Source organism: Prunus avium, chromosome 7 (assembly GCF_965620075.1).
Source record: "Prunus avium chromosome 7, drPruAviu1.hap1.1, whole genome shotgun sequence".
NCBI classification, from domain to species: domain Eukaryota; kingdom Viridiplantae; phylum Streptophyta; class Magnoliopsida; order Rosales; family Rosaceae; genus Prunus; species Prunus avium.
In genome coordinates, this window is record NC_142290.1 from 37,075,128 (window position 1) to 37,100,003 (window position 24,876).

Below are 24,876 nucleotides of genomic sequence, written 5' to 3' on the forward strand. Positions count from 1 at the left end.
ACTCTCATTATATTTTTTAACACTCCATCGGCAACCATAAATCTATAAATATAAAAATTCAATAAAAAGAAATAAATAATGGTGAGATTACAACTTCGGTTAAAGTGGTTTGTAAAATTATTTCACAGTATAAAGTGGGATGGTTTTGAAAAGTTTTAAGACGGCAAACAAATATATAATTCATTGACGAGAATATACCAAAGCAACATAAAGAATAAAACATATGAACAACAGAAAATTTGGTACATAAAACTTCTTTCAACACCGTACATATTTCAGAAAAAAAATGTCAACAATGTCAATTTGTTCTTTCTGGGTTTACAACAAAGCCAGTGGCCAAAAGTACAAAACAAATGGAAACATCATCCCACAGAGAATGAAACAATTCCAACTTTGGTCTCTTCCGACGCTGGAGAAGGCCTCTAAAAAGTCTCGAGTACATCACCGAGCACAACAGAAACCTGATAAAGAAGAGAAACTAGGGCAAAATTGAAAGCAACATTAACAAACATTGAAAGCTTGTAACCAACAAAAACAGAGTAAATTGCTTCAGCAACTGTTAGGTTTACAGGACTCAGACTATGGGTGGTGATATATCACTCTTGTCGGCAAGGCCCAAGAGCCATTACGACGAACGAGACCAATAATACATCCTCACAGTCCACTTAGAGTTCTATCTAAAACTAGAAATCTAAATCGGCCAAATAACAACCTATTAAACATCTCCACCAAAAGCTCATACATAGGGAGATTAGGTAAGCATGTTCTTACTAGGCAATGTAAGTTCAAGGCAAGAGGAACAGGCCTCATAGAAATAAGTTTATCAGCACCAACAGTTTCAGACATATGCTTGTCTAGAAAAAGATTAAAATCACTGGCTATTTTGTACATAATTAACAATGCTTTTGTACACATTTCTACCAGAGCAGAAAAGAAAAACATTTTTCCTGGTATCCAAGAAAACAACTTTTAAAACTCGAAAACACTAGAAAGTTGAAAAACCATAACTACAGATTAATTCATAAGGATCGTCAGATAGGAGCGAAAGACTAAAATTGCATTAATCACGCAGATATCAGCTGAACTATGCATTTAATCATCACTCGACCCATAATGAAATTAACCAACCTTTTTTTCAGATTGTTTTTATAAAACAAAAAATCATGTAGCTAACAAGTACGTAAGATAGACAGAGAACTTATGAGCCTCAGAAGGAAGGCAGTAGAGGTATATATGTAATCACTGATAGTCATAAATTACACGAAACCATATCCTCATCACAGGCGGCTACGTGCAAATCATACTGTTTATTTGTTTACTAATCCAAGGACATTGATTCAAACGAAATGAAAAATCCAAAATTTCATGTTCCTAACACAGAGAAAATGAAGATGATCAGCCTCATAGAGAAGATTAGGTTGTTCCACATAGAGTAATTCAGACATATGCTTGTCTAAATATTTACTTTTAATCATCGGCTGAGAAGTAACACACAAAGACTTTTGCAGCATCACCAAAAGCAATTTGATAAAATAAAACCCAATTTCAAAATAACCAGATGTCAACACAAAAGAATGAAAAAACGAAACTTTTTTTTCAAAATTGAGATGAAAGGGACTCAGAATATGGGTGGTGATATAACAGGATGGTCGGCAAGGCCTTCACGGCCAATTACGACGAACGAGACCTTATCAATATGAATCGTCACTGTCCCGATTTGAATCGAACCAGAAAAATCAAAACAAAGATACAACAATGGAATTCTAATGAAGTGAATAGACTAATTTCAGAGGTAACTGAAACCCTAGCGGCCAAGCGCGGACTTGGGTTTTGGCGAAACACTACGCTGGTTTATAAAGAGGTGGAACGGAGGGTTTGGAGCTAGGGTTTTGTGTTTTGGGTAGGGCTTTTGAATTGGGCTATTCTATACTATAAGTCATATCCTGCCCCGCTATGTTGTGATGAAGGAAGATCATCTCAATCATGAAGTCCAATTCGTATTAAAAGAGAAAGGCCTTTGATTTGGGCTAAAACAACAAATGATCCACATAAAGCCCGCCTGTTATAAAGGAGGATCTTCATTTTTGCGGCCCAGATTGGTCCTCACATCACGAAAGCCCATAGCTTAATGAGTTTAACAAATATATATATTTTTTCTTTTGAGTAAATTTCACTTTATTACCCGGAAGTTTCTTGAAATTCAGCCTTCACTACATAAAGTTTTTTCGTATCAACTTTGTACCCAAAATTTGATTTTCTACCACTTGCATACCTTACTTAGTCAAACTGTTAAGTTATCTGTTAAATGATGATGTAACAATCAATGACCCGTCAATAATCAGACATAATATGCCACATCAGCTGATAGAAATAAAATATAAATAATTAAAATAATTAAAATAATCACTTAACAGTTAAACGATGGATTCCCTTGATTGTTAATTTTACGGCCCAGATTGGTCCTCTTTTCTTTTATAGTGGAGAAGAGGATTCGAATACGGAACCTTTTAACACAAGACCTCAAATGCATTATCAAACACACTACACCTTGGATAATGGAGATTTCAACACAACTTCAGGTGCATGGGTAATCAAACACACTAAAAGCAAAGAAAAGAAAATCTTCGTTTGCCTGATTCTATGCTGAATAATATATGTAATTTGGTACCAAATAAGCTATTTTTAATCTACAAAATTGCTTTAGTCTGAAAACATCAACAGCAAAGAATTTCGTACGCGCTAGTAATAATAAATATTAAACAGAGGCAATTCTAAAAGTCGAGAAGCAATCTGAAAGTCAAAAAGGCTATAAATACGCCTGTTATATCATTTTATCAATCAAAACTATATTTCAAGCAAACACTAAAATTCTACATTCTGACATCACAACTGATGTTACAAATGTCGCCAGAATCTGACCCTTGACAATCTGGTTCTAAATCCTGCATAAGCACCACATAGATTGCAAGGCCAGTCTGATGACATTAAGGAACCAAAAAAAAGGTAATAAAGAAGCAACTCTTCTACATCTAACGCCTTCACTCAGCTATCCATTGCCATAATCCGGTTATCGAGTGTTGACAGGATCTGGGGCATTGACATGCCTCCAGAAACAACAATTTCTGCATTTAAACAACAGATAAATTAATACCGCTTTCATGGTCAATAAAGTTTCAAAGACATAAAAAGCAAACTGTTTTCCTTCTTTCGATTATCCTTTGTATTTGGGGTTGGGAGCATATAGTTTATGAAAATTGCAAACTCAATACAGAACCCCAATCTAAGACAACTAGTCACTGAACTCTGATGGAGATTAACTTCGTTTTCTTTTCTTTTCTTTTTCTTTCTTTCCCAATGGTGTCAACTTTATTCTCTGACTTGTAGATTTGGAAACAACCAATAGGACCCTTGTATTTTTTTCATCGGGAGGTATCATTGGTTCCAAAGGCTCTTCTGGCTTATGTGGAAATTAGCACAAAGGCATTTAGATGCCCATAATGATGAGGGATAGGGGTCGAGTAACTAGAAAAAGTTGTTTTGTAAATTTCAAGCTAGGAGCTATAAAACAGGTCTTTTTATCTTATTGATGAAGTAGTATATATAGCCTACTCACCAATTCCTTCCCGTACAGATAAATTTGGTCTAATGACATCCTTGGTGTTGACCAAGAATACATCACCAATGTAAAGATGGTTCGTGGGAACATAAACACAGCACAACTCTTCATCTCCAGAATAGCTCTGCATTAAAGAAATATATATTCAGGCATAAGATTGCTTCTTAAATTCTTATAGAATATATCACCATGTCATTGTCAGTATTGCACTTTGGTAACAACAAACAATGGATCACAAAACCAATTTTCTAAAACACTGTTCGCATGACAACAATTTAAACCATGCATTATTACACAGGTAAGGTAAAATTAAACATTCATGCTCATAAAATTAGATTGATTATCATAAAAAAGTAATGAATAACAGGATTCTGACCATGATAAAGAAAAATGTTCGACAAAAATAGTGCTGAAGTGGTAGTTTCACAACATAGAAATTATTTGCAGACCTGAAGGACAACCGATGAAGTTATGAACCCAAATGCATATTCACCAATGCGTGGATGCCTTATGATGGCCACTTCCTTGAAGGCTTGCGTGTTTTGATCTAATTTCATACAGAGCTAAAGATTATAACAGTCCACATCTATTTCATTCAGTCCAAACAAGGGGAATAGAAATACTATAAAACACACCTGGGGATATGGCAGAACTAATCTGCTTGGAGGCATTGTAGATATGACGAACAAACGGCATTCTTTTGATGAACCACTCACCAAGGCCCAGGACAGATGCACCCAACCATGATGACATGAACACGCCAACAAGAAATATGAACGTAATGGAAGTGACAAATCCAAGACCTAAAATGCATACAGAAGTTCAAAGGTCAATTAGACATCATGAAAACAGACAGCCAAAAAAATAAGAAAAATCACTGAACAAGGGCATGCTTGACTTTAAACTCCACATATTTAATGAATATGACAAAACCATGTTTTGCCTTATGCTGCATTAGGAGTACATTTTCTTTTCAAACTCCAAATATTGACCACATGGAAATCCCAGCAACATCAAATCCCAACACAAATAACTAATGCAACTTACAGTATACTAATGGAAAGAATGGGCGTAAAGGAAATGTGCTACTGAATCAAAGTGTACTTACTACTTACCAAAAATGTTGATTCCAAGTTGAGCATAGATTGGGGAGAAGAAGCTATCCACAAAGTGAATAAACCACCACGTTATATAGAAAGTGATTGCTATCGGAAACAGGATCACACTGCAAAAGAATAAAAAGTGAGCAACTATAATGGCATTAAGCAAAAGACTGTAAGAAAATGTTGACATTAAAAATCTCGTTTAGCCACTACATTAATTGTATGCACCAAAAAACAATCCAAACACACATGATAAGCATAGAAAAATTCTATGATCTGTCTAAAACTTATAAGAAGCTAAGCAAGGGATTTCTTGCAATCATCTAACAAAAGGGTAGTGCTATATATTATGCAACTATTTCTTTGTCTGCAACAAAATGAATTCAAATAAACAATATACTTATACCCTCAGAAAAAGGGAAAGATATATTATAAAACACATGGCAACAATCTGCTAAGTCGATGGTCCTATCACCTCTAAATCATTCCATCTGTCAGCATGTCAAAACTAAGCATAAATTCAACAAATACTTATAAATTTCAAGAATAACCTACAATCAAATAACTTGTATACTTGCAAGAAAACAACCTTAAACACAAATTGATTAGACCCTCGCCAATTGATGGTTTACATACAAACATACATGTATCAACTGTAAATTAGAATTCCATATGTACATGACTTTAAGGAAAATAGGAACCACAAGAAAGAAATGTGCACCATCCGGTCATGAACTTTTTTGATGCCCAACTTCTAACTACTTTGGAAAAAGTCTGCACAGAGATAATAAGAGATAGTATGAGAGTTAGGAAGATTAATAGAAAAACACACGCACACAAAGCATGAGAAAACTATGTCTCAAGTTGGGCCACCAAAAATAACGAACTTTAAGTCCTCAACAAGAAATTCCAGAAAAATATCAATGATATAAAATTGATATAAGTCTATGCACAAGTAAAAAGAAAATTCCTAGAGTTGCATCAAAGTAGTATCATACTTTTACCACAATCTAACGGCTCTTGATGAAATATTACGAGACGCAATTTAAGTTGTTATCAGTGTTATGATGCGGTAAAAACCCTTAAAACAGATTGACAAACAAAGTAAAACACAACGTCTTCACTCAATTCCTGTTGAAATGCCCAAACATACTCAAATATTTCATCTTCTTATCATATTACTTGGAGGCTGGAGCAGACAGAGAGATTGAATCAAATGCATACCAAAATTTTAAGGCCCATAAAGTAAAAAAAAAGTCAAATTCAGCACATCAGAAGTCTCTTCTGAACTGATGGAAAACATCAGAAACAAGATAGCACCTGAATCTGAGTTTGGTCCTCCAATGGCCTCGATAAACAGTAAGTCAGACCAAGTCAAACACAAAATTAGAAACTCTCTCACAAAAATCAACCCATAAACCAATTCCAATAAAAACCCACGAACTTAATTCGCAACCTATGCAAGAAATTTCAACTTCCCCTCCAATTTTCCTAGTTTTCTCATCAAGCAAACAGACACAAAGCAATCAAACAGAAAACAAACCCTAGGCCAATAAACAGCAATAGAAATTAACCTCGCGGCCGGTGTGGTGCGAAATAGAGGAAGACGAAGAGGGTTTGAAAGAAGCATCTTCATCGGTGGAGTCAGCCACGGGAATGAGAAGCTCACGATCTCGCGGTTCTCTGTCTCTGCTCGCCATTATAGTCGACGACGACGACTTCTCATCGCCCATCACCAGCAGACCCCAAAATATACGCCGCCGTTTCAAACACCGCAACGCGGCAACGCGGGGCCTTTGCCAGGGAATTCCAGACGAGCGGAGGACTGAGACGTCTCCTGATCGTCCTGGTTTGCTTCTTTTGTGTTTTTAGCATTTCAAATTTTGGTTTTGTTTTCTTTTTATTCAATAATTTTAATTAATTTTTTATGTTTTTTTGTGTGTGGGGTTGGCTGGGTAAGGAGGATTGAGTAATAAAATAGTTAATTTTAATTTCTTAAATGATATTTGGAGAAAAGGGGTGGCAAGTATTACGTGCATGTGAGGACTTCAAGGAAATGTTGTGTCTTATTGTACCACTAATTAACTCAGGGCGGATTAATCAATGCTTAATCTCTCTCTCTCTCTCTAAATATCAAGCTGTTTTGATGAGCTGTGGCTCCAATGATTGCATCTTTACCTTGCAAATTGCTCTTCTTTTTTAGGAATGAATGAACTATTGAGATAAGAGAGAGTGGTTGAATCCTAAATATACATTAACACTTCTTAATTTGGGGTTTAATTTAGACGGTCTTCTAGAATCCAATCTAAATTTTGGATTATATTGAAAAATGTGGATACAAATGGAGCTCAATGTAGAGATTTTTGAATGAGTTTTCCAAGTTGAAATAATTCGTTTACTTGGAGATGGAATAAATCCTTGGCATTAACTAAAGAACATAGAGGATGGAAAATTAATCATTTTCTTTAGTTGATTTGATAGAGGAAGGAAAGGAATAAAAAATGGCGTCTAACAAAAAATAAATAAAATGGCATTATCTTATTTATTCTTTCTCCCTCAGAGTTATCTTACCATTATGTTTGAAAGTTGTTTTCATTTTAGGAAGATTCACTATTATACCCAATATAGGGACCAAAATTATAAAAATACCATATGTGAAATGGACTTTAAAAACACACTCAAAACTCATTTACAACATAACAAAAAAGCTTTTAACTTCTTATAAATTGCAAAATTGTCATCGATTTCTTAAAACAAACCCAATCCCAAAACCTCATTAACAAACCTAAAACACTCAATAGGGCATCAAAGTAATTTAATAATCAAAATTAAATAAAATAAAGCCAGCTGTTATTTTTTGGGTTTATTTATAAAAATTAAATGGTATTTATCTTCATTTTGTTATAATTTTTCTCCAACCATCACTAGTGGTAGCAAGTTAAGAAATGTGTGAGTTTGCATTAAGCACATCCTATCCTCTCAAGTTAGTATCCGCACCCCATACACTAAGAGTGATGAGTCCAACTTTCCTGTTTCCATTTTCCCTGTGCCCACCCTGTTTCCCTCTTATTTTTCTAACACGTGTCTTGTTAACTAACAGAAGGTTAACTCTGTTTAATATGTCAATTTTATTAAAATTTTATCAAATAATTCGTTCATCTTCATCTTTCCTTTTATATATATAAAAAAAATCATTCATCTTCTCTGCAACCCCTCCGCAAACAGCACACCTCAGCGGCAGCCCCCTCTGCTTGTCACTGCCCCCAGCCTCTCTTTCTCAACTTTGAATTTCTGCACCATATTAAGATAGTCTGAACTCAACCCGACCTCTTCTCCCACTTCGAATGCATCATCAACCATTGTCATAGCTCTCTGTGTTCCTTTTGGATTTTTAATGTCTTTAAACTTGTTTCTTTGATCGGTCGATCATTAACGAGACAAAGTCTGAACAATTGCTCCTCAAGATCACTAGGGAGAAAACGAAATTTAAAGTTTTTTATACCAAAAATTAAAAAATTAAAAAAGTTCACAGTTCTCACAACGTTTTGGGGTTTTTGTTTTGGGATTTAGTAGTGAGAGAGTCGAGAGTGTGATGACGAAAGGTGCGTGCTTCTTGTTCCAGATATGTTTTCTCTCTAAACCTTCATATTCAGATCTTTACCATGAGAGAGAGAGAGAGAGAGAGAGAGAGAGAATGTGTGTGTGTGAGGACTGGGGGAGGGGGTAGGGTTGGCTATCGCTTTTTCGCTTGGGTCGCTGCTGGGTTTTTGTTTCTTTATTTCTTTTCATTTTATTCTATCATTTTATTTTTCATTTTATTCAAAGTTAACAACGATGCGTTTCATGTCCAGGGAGAGGACACGTGTCAGAAGAATTAGGGGGAAACAGGGTGGCACAGGGAAAAGAGAAACAGGAAAATTGACATATGTGTCACGTTAGCAATTTAACAAAAATATTTAACAGAATCTTACAAATTGATGTGTAAAGTGTAACATAAACTACTAATAATGTAAAAAAAATACATAAATGACCAAAAATAATAATATCGCAAACCTAGAAAATTTCTGGTAAAAACTTAAGCTTTCCTCCAGTTTGCAAAGTTGAAAACTTGAGGCTACTACAAATCTCCAGCATTTTGAAGTTCTAAAATCTAAACTCACATCATCACACCCAAATTGAAAATTGGAACTGCCTCCAAATTCACAATCTCACTCAATATCTTCAGGCGTCGGTGGGTCACCCAATATCTCCTCCCTAGACTTCACATACTTTGGACCCGACCCGAGTGAGTACGGGCCCGGGGACTGGGGCTTCACCTTAGGAGTCTCAGTGTAGCTGTACTTGAATTCAAATGGGGCTCCGTCGATGACGTACGAAAGGCCATCGTCGCCGACGGAAATGTTGGCTTTTCTGTCAACTGTTGGTCCTTTATCTTTTGGGATTTTCGAGAGCCTCGTGTGTCTTATGATTCGGCGAAATACGGGGTGCGATTCGTTAGAGTTAGGGTTTTTAGAGTATTTGGATTTTTTTGCCCGAGATGAAAGGGCTTGAGGGAAACGAAGGTGTGCCTATGGATTTGAATGTTTCATTCGTGGTGGTGGTGTCAGTGGCAGAGTCGTAAATAGTGGCAATTCTAGTGGCGGAGTCGAAGCGGCGCTCGCGGCGGATATCGTCCTCGATTTCTTGCTGGGCCCTCCGCCACTGGTTAAATTTCTCGGCGTTGGCGTTGTTCCACCGTCTGAACCGGACCTCCTTGGGCGGGCTGTTCTGGGTCGGGTTCAGGTTCTATAGTGGCGCGAAAATTGGGCAGGAAGTGGGCAAATTTAGCACCATTTACTGGGAAAGTAGGATTTGGGATCCTCAAATTGAAAGACAAAGCTTAAAACTTTAAGAAGAAAAGAGGCATTTTGCTGGGTTTAGATGCAGACCAGTTAAACGGCGTCGCAGAGGCAGAGCAGTTGATAGTAGGGGTTTCAAGTTTGAGGTTTGCAGAGGGAGGGGGAGAGAGAGAGAGAGAGAGAGAGAGAGAGAGAGAGAGGTTTAAGGTTAGCTTGGCGCTAACTGCCAACGGCCAAGTGTCAAGTCCCTTCGAAGCGACGTCGTCGGCTAAACATAAGAACGACATGCCGCATTTACAAATTACAATGTAATTGCTTAGGTGCATGTATATGGTTTCAGGGTTGTGGTGGTGATGTGTAATCTCTCTTTCCGATATTTAAGTGTCGTTGTTAAAACCAAGTGGTTGACTGTGCAATTTCTGTGATATGGATATTGCCGGCAACATTGAAATCCGGAGACTGCTGTTGATAATCGGTGGGGTGGTTGTTATTGTAGTTGTATCTCAGTGTTCCGAGCTTCCCTCTGGTAAAAATTTTACTTTTCACCTGCTGATAAGGGTTCAACTTCAACATCCACAGTTTTTGCCAATGTTAGCAGCTCAAACAATTCAAAGCCTAGCAAGTCTAATGTTGGTGTTGTAGTGGGCCTAGTGGTTAATGATACTGATGTTTCAGATTCGGCACCAGGCGGTGACAGTAATTCACACAAGGAGCTCATGTTGGAGAAGAATTTAACCCTTGATGAGAATTTTCTGGAGGGGACGGATAGAAATGCAGATGATATTTCTGTTCAGGAAAAGACACTCGATTTTAGAAATGATTCCTTACAGAAGACTGATAAAACAGATGAAAGTTACAAGGCAGACAATGGACCTAAAACAAGCTCTGGTTTTAACAGTGAGTGAAGGTAGAAATGGAGCTGGTATTGTGCCAGTTGTATCGCAAGGAATCTCTACATAGAGTCCGGAAAACTTAAATGCAGATTCAAAGGGCAATCTGAAACAAACTACAGAAACCCAAATTGAGCATCAAAAGACTGAGCTATGGCAACCTGTTCCAGTCACCTTGAATGACAATTCTACAATGACTAGTATTTCCATACTAAAGAAGTGAAATCCACGACCAACATCAATATCCCAGATGAATGCATTATTGCTTCGAGTTCCTGTTTCTTCTCCTTCAATGGTATGAATTTAAATTTGAGGTTCCAATTTGGGCAACAAGGAATGAGTTAAAGTTTGTGGATACTCACTTGTACTTTTATTGGCACTAGAGCCCACGGGCGGTATTCTATACGTGATCGTGAACTTCAATCTGCAAAACTAGAGATTGAGAATGCTCCCATCATAAGGAACAATCCAGGACTTAGTGCTTCTGTTTTACGAAATCTTTCCAAATTCATAAGGTAAGCCCGTTTTGTTTAGATACCTAATCTGTCCACTATGTATATGCATGTATAAAATGCTTTATTTTCATTTTCTTTTAGTGGTTGCTTGTACTGCTTCAGTTATGTCTATGTTTTTACTTTCAATTTGGGACTTATCAATCTCTACAGATTCTCTTCGTGCTTTTAGAGATACATGAGCATTCTCTATTTAGATATGGAATTGTGAATATTGCTCTGATTCCATGTTGCCTTGTCTGTCTCTTCAGGGAGTAGAAAGTTTGAAATGTAGACTTCTTTGTGGAAACCCATTACAAATTTTATCTTGATATTTTTATACGTATTCTATTGCAGGAGTTATGACTTGATGGATCACATGCTCAAAGTTTATATCTACAAGGAAGGTGAGAAGCCTGTATTCCATCAGCCTTTGATGAGAGGAATTTATGCCTCAGAAGGGTGGTTTATGAAACTAGTTGAGGGGAATAAAAAAATGTCAAAAATGGTAAGAAGGTCCTAGAGAAATACTTGAAGAGCTATGTTGCGTTAATTGCAAGAAAGTATTCTTTCTGGAACAGAACGGAAGGAGCAGATCATTTTCTTGTTGCTTGTCATGACTGGGTATGGTTCTCATGCATCAATCTAATTTTAATGTCATAGTTTCAGAGTCACCAATCTATCTCTTCTCTTTCAAAGTTGATGAGTTCCTGTGTAGTATAAGTCCTACTCAGCACCATGAGCATTATTTGTTAGTCTAGAATAACTATTAATCCAGGAGCTGTGCTTCCTGAATTATGGATTACAACTAGATCAATGTTGGTGAAGTATGGTTTTCGCCTGTTAGTTTGGATGATAATGATGCGGTTTTCTCCTATATGTTTCTGCCTTTTGCCTTTTCAAGGGGAAAATGGACACTATAAGTCATATTGAACTGCATTATACCATCCTCTATCAAAGCCTTTATCTAATACAGCCTTGTCGTATGGAATTTCAGGCCCCAAAACTCACAAAACAGTGCATGAAGAATTGCATCAGATCTCTTTGCAATGCCAATGTTGGTAGAGACTTCAAATACCTGTTACATATATACGTTCTGTTGAGAACCCTTTGCAGGATCTTGGAGGAAAACCTGCTTCAGAAAGATCTATTCTTGCCTTCTTCGTCGGGGGCATGCATGGATATCTCCGACCAATTCTACTACACTACTGGGAGAACAAAGAACCTGACATCCAATGCCACGTGATATTGAAAGCAAAAGAATTTACGGGGAATACATGAAGAGCAGCAAGTATTGCATATGTGCCAGGGGTTACGAGGTTCACACACCTCGAGTAGTTGAGGCCATATTCTATGAGTGTGTGCCAGTCATCATATCAGATAACTACTCCTTTCTTTGAGGTATTTAATTGGGAGGCATTTGCAGTTTTTGTACAAGAGAATAAACCCTAATTACGCTCAATTATTCGTTATTAGGCCCGAGTATGTCATTTCTTTACGGGAAAAAATATTTGTTATTGGGTTTGTTTTGTTGGGCCAACTTTTTCATTACTGAGACAAATGATTATTTCGTAGTTGGGCCTAATTGCTAAGAATACATGATTAAATTGTCCCAATGTAAACAAATAAATATCGCTTATTTTGTTTCCCTCCCCCTGCAGATTCATATTCCAAATTCAATTCCTAAGAGAGCCAGCCTCCGCAAGAATTCCTCAGCAAGCAAGAAACCACTTCAAGAAACCACTTCCCTCTGCCGCACCTTCATATCATTCCTACCACTGAGAGAGAGCCTCTGCAAGAATTCAAGAAACCATTTCCCTCCACCCTCGCATTCATTTCATAGCTCTGCGTTCCAAACACTGAGAGAAAGCCTCTGCAACAATTCCTCCTCAAAAAACCATTTCCCGTGAAATTTTATACCTTCAGTCCACCATGAATATGATACCCTGAACCATTTCCCTTGTTTCCCTCCCCCTGCAGATTCATATTCCAAATTCAATTCCTAAGAGAGCCAGCCTCCGCAAGAATTCCTCAGCAAGCAAGAAACCACTTCCCTCTGCCGCACCTTCATATCATAGCTCTGCGTTTAATTCCTACCACTGAGAGAGACCACTTCCCTCTGCCGCACCTTCATATCATAGCTCTACGTTTAATTCCTACCACTGAGAGAGAGCCTCTGCAAGAATTCAAGAAAACATTTCCCTCCGCCCCCGCATTCATTTCATAGCTCTGCGTTCCAAACACTGAGAGAGCCTCTGCAACAATTCCTCCTCAAAAAACCATTCCCTTGAAATTTTATACCTTCAGTCCACCATGAATATGATACGTGTTGCATTGATCAGGCAATATTCTCAATGCCACGAGGAATGGATCGTGGATTATTCCAGTAGTATGGAGAAGGTGAAAGACGTGAAATTTAAGATTGAAGAGAAGACTGGGATTCCATCTAACCAACAACAGCTCTTTCTGGTGGTCGGAGAAGAGGAGAACGTAGTTCTTGAATATTTGAAGAGAGGAGTAGTGGTTCAAGTTGTATCTTGTCCAGTGGCCACGGTGCCAAACGAGTATATGGGACCTCTTCTTGATAATTCGGAGGTTACAGTGACAGACGAAGAAATTGCACACTACCTCAATTTTGGGTATGATTCTTTCCTTAATTTTGGGTATGATTCTTTCAAGTCTTGACGTGTTTATTTTATTTATTACCAAATATTTGTCTTTGAAAACCTTGATTATTGCCTATGAAATTGATTTTTGGTCTTAATTCATTTTTTTAGTGATACTTCTGGACATCAAACAGTTGAAGTGAATATTACGGCTTGGTGGTTGATTGATCTTCATTTTAGTCAACAAACTCGAGTGGTTAGCATAATGGACAGTGTGTCTACACTTATACAGGATTTCAGAGTGTTGTTGGCAATACCAAATTCACAACATATAACGGTACTGTTTAACGGAAGGGAATTCGAGCAGAACTCTTGCCCATTCCTAAACTTATATTGGAGCACATATTTGGTGGATATAATCGTAGAGAAGGGAACCATGGCAGAGGAGATCAATCAAAATGCCGACGTCGGCGAGTGCTCAGCAGCAAATCAAATTCTTCGAGCCTCGGATGGGATTGAATTATATTTCACTAATGATTCAGCAGCCGCGAATGATGCAGCAGCATCATCAGCAGCAAATCAAAATGTTCAAGTCTCGGATCGGATTGAATTATCTTTCACCCATGTTTCAGATGTTGCATCATCATCAACAGCCGCCAATGATGCAGCAGCAGCAGCCAATGCAGCAGCAGAAGCAGCAGCCAATCAGATAGATGCTGCATCAGGAGCCAACCAGACAAATGCACACGATGCTGCAGTAGTAGGCAATGTAGCGCAGCAAAATAGGATCCAGGTGAAGGTCCAAATCGGAAAGGGGCATGCATATTTTCTGAGACCTTATCCTACCGACTCTGTTTCTACTCTGAGAGCACTGTTGGCTCAAAGATTGGCCTACTTGAACCTCCCTATGCCGCGGAGGTATCATTTTTCATTTGAAGGAAGTATGGTGAATGAGGAGTGGTCCATCAATGACCACGGCATACAAAACAGAAGCACAATTTTTCTGATAGACCAGGACAGGTATTTTCCGGAATAACGAAAATCTAGACTGACTCTACCGATGATTTCTTGCCCCTGAAATTGAAAATGAAGCTGACAGAGAGATTTGTTCAAGTACAAGGAAATTCTAGCTTAATGGGGATAGTGTATGTAAATGGCCAATTGTGTCATAATATTCAACAGAAGAAGAAAAAAGTAACTACAGATTGTGTTTTTGCTTCCTATAAGCTTGAAGTAGTGTTAGTTGAAGATCACATAATAGAAATTGTTCTACCTGTGGTGTGGATTATATGTAGATTGATCTTACAACCGGCAAGTACAAAAAAAATGATGCCAAAATGTTAGTTAATGGTCAACACTGAACAGTGGCAGTCGTGTAAATTGAGTAACAACTAATAACCAAAGTGTACTTTCACTTTTACAGTGGTCCTTTTAAGCCAACAAAAAAAAAAAGAGATAATGAATACAGTAAGTAAGCCAGATGGCATCATGGCAGAGTGAAGACAAAGTGAAAACAAAAACGAATGAATGTCAGCAAAAAAAAAAAAATATATATATATGTTGAATGCTTGTCCCGATCGCGGTCTCTGAGCAGTGTGACAGTAGAATTGGTATTTTATTTAAGGAAAAGTATTTTAAATCAATAAGTGGATGAGACTGAAGAGTGAGATGCTCTTCCTTCTTTAAACGGACTTTCAAAGGACCAAACTTGGAAAAGCCGTCTTCTTTACTTCCCAAAAACAAAGAAAAGCCGTGTTCTTTGCAAAAAGCTTGAACTGCTCAGTTTTGGGTTTTTCTGTTTGGCTTCAAAGGAAATTCAGCCTCAAGTTTTGTACTTTCCAGTACTCAGGTCAGTCATGATCTTTCATTTTCTCGGGAACCAAACAAGAATAGCATTTCTTGTTGCAAACTTGCAATTGCCTCGAGAATGTTAGTGTTTCTCAGTCACTCTGGTAAGGCATAGATTCATGAACTAGACTAGAATGCCTGCCAATTGTAACTGAAATTGCTTGAGTTATGTTTTACATTATTGATGATGAGGCTTAATTAATGTGTGTAAAATTGAGCCAGCCAACCAGCTTTCATTTTTGTTTTTGGGTAATTAAATTAAGGATTTTGCTATCATGTTTATATGATGTGAGTGAGGTGATTTTGAATTGTTGTTTCAGTTTTTTCACTATAACAAAGTTAGCCTTTTTGGTGCTCTCTGCTCTGTAACTGTTCATGAACTTCACACTTTGTTTTGGTCTCTACCCTGATTACATGTTAACAATTCCAAATATTAATGCTTCGAATTCTTGTATTTATTTTTCCAATGTGTGATTCTGGGTTGTCTATAGTGCCTATCTGCAGATTTTCCAATGTATTAAACTTCCTTGGAAATGGGGTCTGCAGATTTTTGTTCCTTCTCTTCTTCCCTCTATAAATTAAATTGGCTTTGCTTCTGCTGAGCCACAAGCTGTTTCTGGGTTCTGCAGATTTAGTCCTTCTTTGACTATAAGTTGCTATCTGATATCTTTATTACATTTTGTTTTGATGATGAGTTACATAAGTTCAGTATGTTGAAAGAATGGGGTTGATTTGTTGTGTTTTTCTCTTCATATGATTGATTTACTCATCTGGGTTCTTATTGTTATGTACTGATTGTGTCAAAGTTTCGTCCTTTCAAGTTGTCTTGTAGTATCACCTTAATCGTTTTGTTGCATAATTCAGGATTCGAAGAATTAATGGGTGATGTCTATATTGAAAATGAAATATCTGAAATGCCTCTCGCAGTGAGTACTTTTCAACTTTACGATTGTGCATTATTGCAAATTATCTCTACTTTTTCTGTATGTTTGTTGTATCTCTTCTCTATTGTAACTTTCTTATTCTTGATCAAGATTAGCTAAGAAATTATAATTAGCTTATCGATTCTTTGATTTCTTTTTTATGTTATCACACAAGGAATAAGTTATGGGGGTTTGAAGTTTCAATTTGACATCTTTAGTTTTGTCAGTTTGATTCAGACCTTGTGCTTAAATATCTAATAAAGGTCTTTGTATCAGGCCTATAATGATACTGTGTGGAACACAAGTCTTCTTTTTGATAGTCTGGGATTCTACTCATCAATGGATGACATTTTCACCCGTCTATTGACACTGGCTAGTTATATAAGTCGTCGATTAATTCAATTTATAGGTGAGTTCTTTCTACGATGCTTACATGTATGCACACTCATGCATCTTCTTATAATGTTATGGATGGATTTGGAAATGATCTTATTGCAGAGGATCTTGCCGTCAGAGATGCTGATAGATACTCAGATGATTTGCTGGTCATTTCTGCTGGAGAGCATTTAAGATCATTGAGACATGGCATTTGTAAATCATTTTCTGAAGGTTGTTCATCATCTGCAAAACCTTGTAACCCTGAAACCTGTGAAAGAAGAGCCTCAGAGCCTACAGAAGATACAAGATCTGAAATTGTAGAAACCAATTTCAATTATACAGATGTCCCCCTCATTTTTAAAGGGTAATACCGTTTTGTGCTATTAGCTTTCTGCAATATGAATCTTTGAAGACTTGAGTACGCATTAAAAAACTGAGGTCAGGCAATTAATCTAGCTTTCATGAGAAAACATCATGAGCCCATCTACTTTTAAGTGAACTGAATGATTAATTGTAATATTTAATCTTTTTCACCTCCTTCCCTTTCTAATTACAAGTGTTTATCAGAAAGTACGACTTACTGTAACTGTTTTGCATTTCTCAAATCTCAATCTAGTCATCTTCATTGTTAGATTGCTGATGTTTCTTCATCTTGATGTAGGTTGACACTACCATTACACGGTTTACAATTTGCTTGGAGATTGGCAATTTCTTGTTGGAGAAGTTCTGTCGTGTACGTTAGATGTGCTCATCTTCGAATTTCTAGGTAAAACAATTATATTTCAATTATGCAAACTGATGGACTCATATTCCATAGAGTCTATTAATAGAGGAGAATCTACACTATTACCTGTATATCAGGAAAGCAACCCTTGATTACTGTATACATGTTTTCTTTTTGTAATTCCAATGTCTTTACTCTCTCCTGATTTCCCGTAATTGTTTTGTAACTCCAAGGCCTTTATTGTTTCCTGTAACTATGTTCACGTGCTGTGCTGCAAGCCATATTGGCTGTCTCTCTCTTGTATATATATAGTCCCTAAATCAATGAAAGAATTATCTTTTCCTCTCTGTAAATCTTTCATGGTATCAGAGCAGAAAACGATCCCTTGAATATATTTTTTTTTTGCATTTTTTCTCGTATCCAGTAAACAGTCCAATCATAATGGCTTCCTCTACCTCCTCTGAATATGCCTTTCCTTCCAACTCTTCTTCCATTGCCTCTGTTCTGACTCTCAAACTGGATCGCACCAACTATCCTCTCTGGTTGGCTCAAATTACTCCTCTTCTAAAGAGTCGTGGTCTTATGGGCTATGTCAAAGGGACAACCACATGCCCTCCTTCTGTTGTCAAAGATAAAGACGACACAGAAAAAGTCAATCCAGCCTATGATGACTGGATTCGCCAGGATCAGCTTATCCTTAGTTGGATTAATGGTTCACTTACCCCCTCTGTTCTTGGACCGGTTGCACGCTATACTACTTCTCGTGACACCTGGCTTTCCCTTGAGAAACGTTTTGCTTCTCAAACTCTGCATCGCATTATTCACCTTCGTGGCGAGCTTCTCCGCACTACTCGCGGTGATTCCTCAATTTCTGAATTCTTGGACAAGATTAATGGTATTTCTGATTCTCTTGCTCTTGCTGGCCACTCCGTTAATGATCAAGAACTTGTCTCTATAATTATGAACAATGTTGGTCCTCTCTATGAAACTACTGTCAGTTCCGCTCAAGCCAGGGATTCCCCAATCACTTATGAAGGTTTAGAGGCTTTACTTTTGACGGCTGAAGGTCGTTTTCAATCCCAAGGTCTTAACTTAAACGAAGTCACACCCACTGCTTTAGTTGCTGGTCGGGGCAGTGGCCGTGGCGGTGGTTATCGTGGTGGTCGTAATGGTGTTTTTCGTGGTGGCTCCTCCTTCAACCGTGGTGGTGGTCGTTTTACTAGTCCTCAGTCTTCATCCTCTTCGACCGGTGGATATAATGGGCATAACCGGAATTTTCCCCATTCCAACAATCGTCGGTTTTCTTCTCCATCGCAGACTTCCGGCAGCTCACAACCTTCCGGCAGCTCCGTTGTTTCTGGGCGTGTCAACTGTCAGATTTGTAATCGCCCTGGTCACACTGCCTTAGATTGTTATAACCGTATGAATCTTGCTTACGAAGGGCGTATTCCATCTCCCCAACTTTCTGCCATGGCTGCCCATTCATATTCTCCTGCTGCTTCCCGCACCTGGCTTTTGGATACCGGGGCAAATGCCCACATTACTCCTGATGCTGGTAACTTGAATGATGCACGTGATTATCATGGTTCTCATGTTGGTGGTGTTGTTGCTGGTACAGGTTTGTCGGTTAACAAAATTGGTTCCTCTTCCGTCACTCATTCCTCTCATCCTTTTTCTCTTAATAATATTCTTTTTTCTCCATCTGCTTCAACTAATATTTGGTGTTAAGAGCGACGCTGATGTCTGGCACTCTCGTCTCGGTCATCCTTCTCCAGCTGTTTTTGATTCTCTTTCTAGGCGTCTACCTATGTCTGGTTCTAAGCATTTCTCTTTTTGTCCATCGTGTCCTTTAGGCAAGGCAACCAAATTACCTTTTTCTTTGTCTCAGTCAAGGACTATGTTTCCTTTTGAAATAATACATTCGGATGTTTGGTCTTCTTCTACTTTATCTCTTCAAGGATTTAAATATTATGTGCTTTTTGTAGATGAATTTACTCGATATACCTGGTTGTTTCCTATGAAAAATAAACATGAAGTCTCTCTCCTCTTTATTAAGTTTCATGCCTACGTGTCTAACCAATTTTCAGCTTCTATCAAAGTTCTTCAAACTGATGGTGGGGGAGAATTTGTCAATCAGACTTTAACCACTTTTTTAGAGCACCACGGCATCCATCATCGTCGTTCCTGTCCTCACCATCCTGAACAAAATGGATTGGCAGAGCGTAAACATCGTCATCTCATTGATACTACTCTTACCCTTCTTGCTCATGCTTCTATGCCAACTACTTATTGGGTGGATGCGCTTAACACTGCTTTATATTTAATTAATCGTTTACCGACAAAAGTTCTTGGTTTTATTTCCCCCTTTGAAAAGTTATTCCATTATCCTCCATCCTATGCTTCTCTTCGTATTTTTGGATCCGCTTGTTACCCATACCTTCGTCCCTATAATAATAATAAACTTAATTTTCGGTCTAAACAATGTGTTTTTCTTGGTTATTCCTTAAATTATAAAGGTTATCGTTGTCTGGATAGAACCACAGGTTGTGTTTATTTATCTCGCCATGTAATTTTTGATGAGTCTCATTTTCCTTTCCGTGTTTCAGTTGCTGCTCCAACTCCCCAGGTGTCTCCCGTGTATTCCTCTCCACTCATTTTCACTGACTTGTCTTCCAGCACCTCTCTTCCGCATGCTTCCAGTACAGCTCCTTCACATGCTGCCAGCACCACTCCTACACTTTCCAGCGTTTCTGCTCCAGCCTCTTTGTCCCTTCCAGGCCCTCCTACGACTCCAACACATTCTCAATGCCCCACCACTCCCACTGTCGAGCCCACTCTTTCTACTGTTGCTCTTCCACTCTTACGTACCTATCAAAGAGACTCAACCCGTAGCGTTCTTCGGTTTCCTTCTCCTCCTCCAGCTATCACTCATGTCCCTACTCCTTCCCAACCGACATATCCAGTTGCTCCACCACAAAATACTCATTCAATGACCACTCGGAGTAAGGCGGGCATTCGTAAGCCGAATCCCAAACTGATTTTACATGTTGTTCATGCTACTGATATTGTTGAACCGAGTTCTTTTTCTCAGGCTAACAAGCAAGCTGAATGGCGGCATGCCATGAGTGAGGAGTTCAATGCCCTTCAGAAGGCTGGGACATGGGCTCTTGTTCCCCCTTCTCCCTCTATGAATATTCTTCCGAACAAATGGGTCTTTCGCATTAAACGGCGTTCTGATGGGTCTATTGAGCGGTTCAAGGCTCGCTTAGTGGCCAATGGTTTTCATCAACAAGAGGGACTTGACTATGGGGAGACCTTTAGTCCTGTTGTCAAACATACCACCATTCGTCTTATTTTTTCTCTTGCTGTCAGCCTCGCTTGGCCTATTCGGCAACTGGATGTTCAGAATGCTTTTTTGCATGGGTATCTTTCTGAAGATGTGTACATGAAGCAACCTAGAGGTTTTGTTGATCCCCACCTTCCTAATTATGTGTGTAAATTGCGGCGCTCCCTTTATGGCCTTAAGCAGGCACCTCGGGCATGGTTTTCTTGTTTTTCATCGTACCTGGAGGAGCTTGGATTTATCGCTTCTGCTGCTGACACATCTCTTTTTGTCCTACATCATGGCCATACAGTTATTTATTTGTTGATTTACGTTGATGACATCCTGGTTACTGGCAATAATTCCTCATCTATCGCCAAGCTTCTCTCTGATCTTGGCCGTCTTTTTTCAATGAAGGACTTGGGTCCTTTGAATTATTTTTTGGGCATTGAGGCAATGCGTTCTGCAGATGGGCTCTTTCTTTCTCAATCCAAGTATACTTTGGATTTACTGAAGCGCACTGATATGCTTCACTCCAAGCCCATGCCTACTCCTGTTATCAGTGGTCGCCGCTTGAGTTTAACTGATGGAGATCCGTTACCTGATCCATCTCAATATCGAAGTATTGTTGGTGCCCTTCAATACCTCACTATTACTCGTCCTGACATCTCTTTTGCTGTTAATCAAGTTTGCCAATTTCTCCATAGCCCTACAACTGTTCATTTGGTGGCTGTCAAGCGCATACTCCGTTATTTAAAGCTCACCTATACTCATGGCCTTTTTTATCGCCCTGGTCCTTTAAAGCTTCAAGCTTTTTGTGATGCTGATTATGCGGGTGACCCTGATACACGCATCTCTACAGGTGGTTATTGCATTTATCTGGGCACTAATCTTATTGCTTGGAGTTCTAAGAAGCAACGAGGTGTTTCCCGATCAAGCACTGAGGCCGAGTACCGTCAACTCGCTTACACTGCTGCTGCTATTTCGTGGCTTCGTTCTTTGTTTCGTGACCTTCGTCTCCCTATTTCCCGTCCGCTGATCTGGTGTGACAATATGAGTGCCCTCTCCATGGCTGCCAATCCTGTTTTTCATACTCGTACCCGCCATGTTGAGGTCGATTATCACTATATTCGAGAAAAGGTCACTCGACAAGAGCTTGATGTGCGTTATGTCTGCTCCTCTGATCAGCTTGCTGACTTGTTTACTAAGGGTCTGTCTGCTGCTCGTTTTTCTTTTCTCATTTCCAAGCTTCCGGTTCAGTCCCCACCGTTCAGCTTGCGGGGGCGTAATAGAGGAGAATCTACACTATTACCTGTATATCAGGAAAGCAACCCTTGATTACTGTATACATGTTTTCTTTTTGTAATTCCAATGTCTTTACTCTCTCCTGATTTCCCGTAATTGTTTTGTAACTCCAAGGCCTTTATTGTTTCCTGTAACTATGTTCACGTGCTGTGCTGCAAGCCATATTGGCTGTCTCTCTCTTGTATATATATAGTCCCTAAATCAATGAAAGAATTATCTTTTCCTCTCTGTAAATCTTTCATCTATGACTAGTTTATTTTAGTTTTAGTTCAGATTGGATTCTGTTTTACTCAATGCAAATAATTCATTGCCTTTAATTACAAGTCATTGTTTCATTCTTTTAGGTTCTCATAGTTGAGCTTCATTTTTGCATTTGTCAGCCTGGCATCTCGAGTACAGAAAACATTGCAAGGTTCATCTGACGATATTGGATGGTTGCCACACACTCCTGGCATGCCTGGTGTGGAGGATGGTACAGCGAGATTCTTGGAATTGCTTGCAGGAATAAGGTACCAAGCTAATAGAATAGCTCCACTGCACTGGATGGTTGGACCTGTTAAGGAACTGTGTTCAATTTTGTTATCATATCTGTTTAGTCTATTCTTGTAAATTCCTATTGCTTGTATGTCATGCTATATACTTCAGGAATGGGGAGCACACATTGCCTAGGTCATTTTTCTATCTGCTTATTCCGGGTAAAGAGAATTTATTTTTCCCTTTGGACTTTGTTCTTCTCCCCTGTTCAATCCACATTTAGCATTGTGGCGCCTATAGTTATGGGAACTTTGATTTTCCAGGCCTCTTTAGCAATCACAGCCCCTTATACTTTGTTGGAACAAAGAAATTCTTTTCGAAGATGGGTCTAGCTTGCCATATTGCAAAAATTCAGAGTGTTGCTGACTGAGTTTTGTGAAATTTGTATTCCCCTTTCATATGTTTTCTTGGATGAAGGCATCTGTTGAGCACAATGCATTGGAACTCAAGCAATACATCGAGGAGCTTTACTGGGGATCCAGTAAGCGTGTGATGCTGCTGGGGCACAGGAAGGGCGGCTTTGATGCTGCAGCTGCATTGTCAATCTACTGGTGTGATTTGAAAGACAAAGTTGCTGGTTTAGCACTGGTACAGAGCCCCTATGGTGGCACTCCCTTGGCTTCTGATATTCTTCGCGAAGGCCAGATTGCGGACAAAGAAACCCACAGGATCATGGAACTTTTAATATGCAAGCTAATTAAGGTAATAGCACCAATGCCTGAGCTTGTTGAAAGTCCTTTGTGCATGCACTAAACAAGTGGAGAATTGTAAGTTGTGTTTGGAAACATCTCAATTCATATTTGCATTGTAGGAAACATCTCAATTCAAAAGAAAATGTGATGATGACCTACTATCCTAATAAATTTCATGGTTGAAGGAAAGGTTGAGAAAAAGGGAAAGGTTTAAGAAATTTCGCAACGTGTACATAATGAAATGATGAAGCACTTCCTTGGGAACTTTTGGTTTCCATTTATATATATATCATTTTCATTTCCTCTATATCTACAACCCCAAGCCCATCTATGAATTTTACTCCTTAGAACCCTACAGACTACAGTACTGCCCTCAACTTTTAGCCTTGATTCCTTTGTTGTTCATTTTTTTTTTTAATTCCGTGTTCTTTAACTCACTCTATGTGTTTGAGCGAAGAAGATGTCTCCTCATCAGTGCTGATGCTGAAACGCCAGAAGCGGAAATGGCGGTTGGCTCTGACAGCGATATACTGTACCAGGGCTCTTGTTTCACTGTATAAGGAAGTAGTACAGGACAAAAATGCCCCATTAGTGCGCTCCCTCTCTTACATTGCCATTGACATGGAACCCAACAAAGAAGAAGAAGAGAAGAAATTGCTTGCTATTGATCAGAAAATGCTTGCTAATACTATTGATAGTGTGAAGGAAAAGATCCCTGACCGTTTCATGAGTCAAATTGGACGTTTTAAAGAATTGGCTGCAGCAAAAGGGTTTCTGAGTTTTGTATTTGAAGCATTCAAGGATGCCGCAATATTGATATTTCTGGTATGCGGACTACTCACTCTATTGTTTGGTATCAAATTGCATGGCTTGAAAGATGGGTGGGTGGTACGCCGGTGGCTGTATCATTTTCGCTAGCCTTTTTGTTGTTATCATCTCTGCTGTTTCCAACTTTAAGCTTTCCCCAAGGGCAAGTCGCTGTGGTTTCGATGATAATCTGACAACTGTACAAACACGCCTGAACAAGCTGACTTCTTGTATTGGGAAGGTTGGTTTGGCAGTGGATCTACTTGTTCTAGCGGTTTATGTGATTCATTATTTCACAGGAAACAGCAGGGACAATTATGGCGACGTGATGAATAATGTTGTGGCTATTGTAGCTGCGGTGATCACAACTGTTGTGGTGGCAATTCCTGAAGGTATGCCTCTGGCTGTTACTTTGACTACCCTAGCTAATTATTCAATGCATAAAACCATGATGAATGATAATGTTTTGGTGCGGAAACTATCTGCTTGTGAGACAATGGGGTTAGCCACCACAATCTGCACAGACAGACAAGGCACTCTTACTTTGAATGAGATGAAGATTATTGAGTACTGGCTTGGTAATGAAGCAATCACACAAGAGACAAATCTCTCAGAGATAGCACCGACCATTCTCCAATTACTCCAACAAGCTGTTGGTTTAAGCACAATGGGCAGTCCAACTGATCAGAAAGCAATTCTTAGGTAGATGCATATAAATACAAGTGCCCCTGCTCAACCAATCATGCCAACCCACACAAAAGAATTCCCCCCATCTAGAATGAGTGTATGAAGGGATCGG

The 24,876-nt window shown here is 38.8% G+C and overlaps 1 protein-coding gene, 4 non-coding genes and 1 pseudogene across 6 annotated transcripts; 1 reads left to right on the plus strand and 5 right to left on the minus strand.

Annotated features, from left to right (window-relative positions):
• Positions 1 to 570: 570 nt before the first annotated feature.
• Positions 571 to 663, minus strand: LOC148293407 (small nucleolar RNA Z43). Its single transcript, XR_015825980.1, has one exon. It is a non-coding gene; the product is annotated as a small nucleolar RNA Z43 (small nucleolar RNA).
• A 360-nt stretch (positions 664 to 1,023) lies between these two features.
• On the minus strand, positions 1,024 to 1,112 carry LOC148293408 (small nucleolar RNA snR60/Z15/Z230/Z193/J17). The gene has a single exon (XR_015825983.1). It is a non-coding gene; the product is annotated as a small nucleolar RNA snR60/Z15/Z230/Z193/J17 (small nucleolar RNA).
• A 91-nt stretch (positions 1,113 to 1,203) lies between these two features.
• LOC148293409 (small nucleolar RNA U83) lies at positions 1,204 to 1,286 on the minus strand. Its single transcript, XR_015825877.1, has one exon. It is a non-coding gene; the product is annotated as a small nucleolar RNA U83 (small nucleolar RNA).
• A 328-nt stretch (positions 1,287 to 1,614) lies between these two features.
• Positions 1,615 to 1,713, minus strand: LOC148293410 (small nucleolar RNA Z43). Its single transcript, XR_015825978.1, has one exon. It is a non-coding gene; the product is annotated as a small nucleolar RNA Z43 (small nucleolar RNA).
• Positions 1,714 to 2,791: 1,078 nt separating this feature from the next.
• On the minus strand, positions 2,792 to 6,608 carry LOC110744550 (protein CONTINUOUS VASCULAR RING 1). The gene is made up of 7 exons (XM_021944544.2): positions 6,294 to 6,608; positions 5,441 to 5,493; positions 4,732 to 4,841; positions 4,252 to 4,419; positions 4,066 to 4,163; positions 3,614 to 3,740; positions 2,792 to 3,122 (listed from the first exon to the last, which is right to left on the minus strand). Exons 1-7 carry the CDS (start codon positions 6,450 to 6,452, stop codon positions 3,043 to 3,045), a joined length of 795 nt encoding a protein of 264 aa, XP_021800236.2. The 5' UTR covers positions 6,453 to 6,608; the 3' UTR covers positions 2,792 to 3,042.
• A 2,213-nt stretch (positions 6,609 to 8,821) lies between these two features.
• On the plus strand, positions 8,822 to 12,512 carry LOC110744539 (putative glycosyltransferase At3g42180; annotated as a pseudogene). The gene is made up of 4 exons (XR_015825643.1): positions 8,822 to 10,742; positions 10,831 to 10,962; positions 11,296 to 11,562; positions 11,936 to 12,512. The product of XR_015825643.1 is annotated as a putative glycosyltransferase At3g42180 (transcript).
• Positions 12,513 to 24,876: the final 12,364 nt, after the last annotated feature.